The sequence below is a fragment of the Chaetura pelagica genome, unplaced genomic scaffold, assembly GCF_000747805.2.
Source record: "Chaetura pelagica isolate M959 unplaced genomic scaffold, ChaPel_1.0 scaffold453, whole genome shotgun sequence".
NCBI classification, from domain to species: domain Eukaryota; kingdom Metazoa; phylum Chordata; class Aves; order Apodiformes; family Apodidae; genus Chaetura; species Chaetura pelagica.
In genome coordinates, this window is record NW_009952879.1 from 2552342 (window position 1) to 2556452 (window position 4111).

General features: G+C 48.2%; 1 protein-coding gene across 1 annotated transcript in view; it reads right to left on the reverse strand.

Annotated features, from left to right (window-relative positions):
* The window catches only part of SYNM (synemin, intermediate filament protein), a 22575-nt gene extending 19373 nt beyond the window's left edge, over positions 1-3202 (reverse strand). Inside the window, exon 1 of the mRNA XM_009995341.1 lies at positions 3131-3202. Coding sequence (XP_009993643.1) covers positions 3131-3202 — 72 coding nt within the window. The remainder of the gene's footprint in view (positions 1-3130) is intronic.
* Between the last annotated feature and the right edge of the window lie 909 nt (positions 3203-4111).

A 4111-nucleotide genomic window follows, 5' to 3' on the forward strand; every position in this document is an offset into this window, starting at 1 on the left:
CTCCCCCGCGCCCCCTGGCGGGCTCCTCAGCCCCTCTGAGGGGAGGCGCGGCCTGCGGGGCAGCAGGAGCCCTGAGGGAGCAGGAGCCCTGAGGAGGAAAAGCCCTTTTTACTGAGGAAAACTCCCCTTTGGGAGGAAAAAAGCTCCGCTTAGAAAGCGTCCAGCAGCCCATCCGTGACATCCTTGTCCTCCCCGCTGAGCAGGCTCAGCTGCTTTTACCCATTTCCCTGCTCCCCTGGAGGGTGTTTTATTCGGGATTGCGGCCCATCGGCTGCTGTTGCTGCACCATGGCTGGGCTTCGGTGGATAGGAAGTGTCAAGTGCCATTTTAGAACGTCACTTTTAAGTGGAGGAAGGCACTGGAATGCCTCCCGATGCTGAGCGTGTGTCACAGCTTCTAAGGGCTTGGCGCAATGGAAGAGCATCCAACCTCCCCGGCTCCGCGCACAGCCCAGGCAGCCAGCACGTCCCTGTGCCCCCTTCTCTGCCTTCTTCTGCACCATATATGGGCTGGATCCACACAAGTCCTTCCATCGACTGCCCTGGAGCCGGCTCTGCACGGGCTGCTCAGTGAGGAGGCAGCCCAGCATCACACCCTGTGTTATCTGCCGAATTAGACAAAAAGACAAGGAGTGACTCATTTCAACCTTTTTTATCTCCCCAGGCATTCTTTCTCTCCCTCTCTCTCTCAGGCACGCACACACACACACACACACACACTAAAATTTCACCCAGTGCTGCGGCGCTGGGAGTTTTGCAGAGATTTGCTGCTTGGTGCAAGGCAGCACAGCTCCCTCCTCTGCGTTTCCTCCTCAGGGCTGCTCCCAGCCACAGCTCACACAGGGAAAGGACTGGAATTTGGCACAAACCCTGCACAAGCTGGAATGGGGGCACAGATGTACCACACCAACCTGCTCTGGGCACTGCATTCCCCCTCACACCTTCCCCAAAGCCTCTCATCTCAGCTCCACATTCTCCCTGCTGTCAGAAAGGCCTAATTTCAGCCACTGCTTTGCTCTCTGCTGGGTAAGTTTCCTTCTAATCTCAATAAAGCCTCCAGGATTTGAGCCCAACCAACACAGATAAATCGTTGGCTTTGGCCTAAAAGTCAGCCAATTTAGCCCTGGCAGATTTGCTCCGTCAGAGGTCACTGAGAAGCTGAGATTTACTACAGACACTTGCTTTTTCTTGGCTTTGTGGTGAAAATCAAGTCCCTCAGTGACACTCTTAACACCTGCTGTTCTTCTACAAGGGAAACCACTATCCTTCTGGGAAGAGGTAAGTTCCTGTGGTTTATGAGGCTTTTTCTATCTCTGATGTCACTCTTATCCTAAAAACCCCAAGTCAAGAGCACAGGGACAACCAGCATGCTGCCCAGAGCAGGGTGGCTGGTACAAATGAGCTTTCTGGGGTTCACTGTGGGTGTCCAAGATAGCAGTTCCTTGTCTTTTCTAACTGACAATTTGACTACTTCTTTTTGTTGTAACTGTATTCACAAATTCTTATTATTTCATTCTTGAAAACACAGTAGATACTGAACTTCTGTTTTTATCTCTCTTGAAAAAAAATGTCATAAAACTCTCTCTAAATATTGGACAGCTTTCCAGGCTGGGGGATGCACTTCTCCATCACAGTTGATGTCTGCTTCCATCTTGTTCCTGGCCTGGACCTTCAAGACTGTTAGCCATTGGGCAAGGAATGGTCTAAGACAAGGAGTGCCCAAAATGGGTGTAGTTTGGGCAAGCCATTCCAGAAACAGAAATTAAAATTTCACCCAGTGCTGCGGCGCTGGGAGTTTTGCAGAGATTTGCTGCTTGGTGCAAGGCAGCACAGCTCCCTCCTCTGCGTTTCCTCCTCAGGGCTGCTCCCAGCCACAGCTCACACAGGGAAAGGACTGGAATTTGGCACAAACCCTGCACAAGCTGGAATGGGGGCACAGATGTACCACACCAACCTGCTCTGGGCACTGCATTCCCCCTCACACCTTCCCCAAAGCCTCTCATCTCAGCTCCACATTCTCCCTGCTGTCAGAAAGGCCTAATTTCAGCCACTGCTTTGCTCTCTGCTGGGTAAGTTTCCTTCTAATCTCAATAAAGCCTCCAGGATTTGAGCCCAACCAACACAGATAAATCGTTGGCTTTGGCCTAAAAGTCAGCCAATTTAGCCCTGGCAGATTTGCTCCGTCAGAGGTCACTGAGAAGCTGAGATTTACTACAGACACTTGCTTTTTCTTGGCTTTGTGGTGAAAATCAAGTCCCTCAGTGACACTCTTAACACCTGCTGTTCTTCTACAAGGGAAACCACTATCCTTCTGGGAAGAGGTAAGTTCCTGTGGTTTATGAGGCTTTTTCTATCTCTGATGTCACTCTTATCCTAAAAACCCCAAGTCAAGAGCACAGGGACAACCAGCATGCTGCCCAGAGCAGGGTGGCTGGTACAAATGAGCTTTCTGGGGTTCACTGTGGGTGTCCAAGATAGCAGTTCCTTGTCTTTTCTAACTGACAATTTGACTACTTCTTTTTGTTGTAACTGTATTCACAAATTCTTATTATTTCATTCTTGAAAACACAGTAGATACTGAACTTCTGTTTTTATCTCTCTTGAAAAAAAATGTCATAAAACTCTCTCTAAATATTGGACAGCTTTCCAGGCTGGGGGATGCACTTCTCCATCACAGTTGATGTCTGCTTCCATCTTGTTCCTGGCCTGGACCTTCAAGACTGTTAGCCATTGGGCAAGGAATGGTCTAAGACAAGGAGTGCCCAAAATGGGTGTAGTTTGGGCAAGCCATTCCAGAAACAGAACTTGAAGTTTTGTTAACTCCGTTCCAACACTCAGCAGGCCATTGAGAACCCCCTGACCAGTGCAGGTATATGGAGACCTAAAATGCAAATGAATCAGGGGTTTTCTACCTGAAGAGTTTAAATTAATTAATTTGCACCTGCAAAAAAAGGGTAAGAAAATTTATGAGCTCTACCAATGATGGACAAATGAAAGACACCCAGAGGCTTTTGCTGCCAAAGTTATTTGTATTTGTGGGAAGAAGTGTGGTGGAGCCACAGCTTTGTGCTGTCACTGACATTGTAGATGGCTGTGGAAAGCCTGACAAAAGAGGAGGTGAAGCAGCAAACCTTCAGCACAACCAAGACAAGCAATGGAGCATCTTTCTTCCCAAGATAAATCCCTGGTGCCAGGGGCCTCATCCTGCCCCTAGGAAGTCAGCTGTAACACACAGGCAACAGTAGCAAAGATGCAGGGAGGGAGAGGCCAGTGGGAATTTACAATCTTCATTGACTTCAGCAGTAGCAGAAGCAAATTGGGTGTCTGTGGTCTCTGCAGCTCCAGTGAAGGTCTTGTGCTTCTGGGAGGCTCATTGTCAGCATCCTACAAACTACAAAATGTCACCCTGGTAACTCTTAATCCTGCGTCAGCACAGATTGTTCTGCATGCTCTCTCATCTGCAGAGTCTAAAGGATGAAGCTGTCACTGGGGAAATGTTCTGATTCCAACATTCCTGAGACAGCCTGACACAAAGAAAACATAGTTTATTAACATGGTGTAAGATGTTGTGATTCCTATTTATATGGGAGCTTCAAAACACGTCTTTATTTACAGAGAGTTCCTGCAATTAGATCAATGCAGGAATATCCCCCCCATGGTGAGTGGGGTGTGCAGTATTTCCATCTTCTGCTTTCATGGCTATCCTGAATTTATAATAGAGATAATAAAGCAAACACCAGCCATTTGCTATTTTAATGAATATCGGATACTTCCCCCAAACGGGGGGAACCTGGACTTGAGCTCTCTGCATGCACTTTGCTGAGCTCCACAAAGCTTGGAAACTCTCAAAAACTGGCTAAAATGTCACCAGCAGAGGGTTGTTTCTTCATGGCCTGGAACTGGCGACCCTCTCTCTGCTTCCAGACCCAGGGGATCTTTTGCCTCTTCTACAGCCCCTGCAGCACCTCCAGTGCCCCCACTGACTCGAGTGGGAGTTTCACAGTCTATGGATTTCTTCTGCAAGAAGTACCAAGGAAGATCAATATCCTATCAGCCATCCTGTCATAATTGCATGCTTTTGAATAAATCTTTGCAGATAAATAACCTGAAAG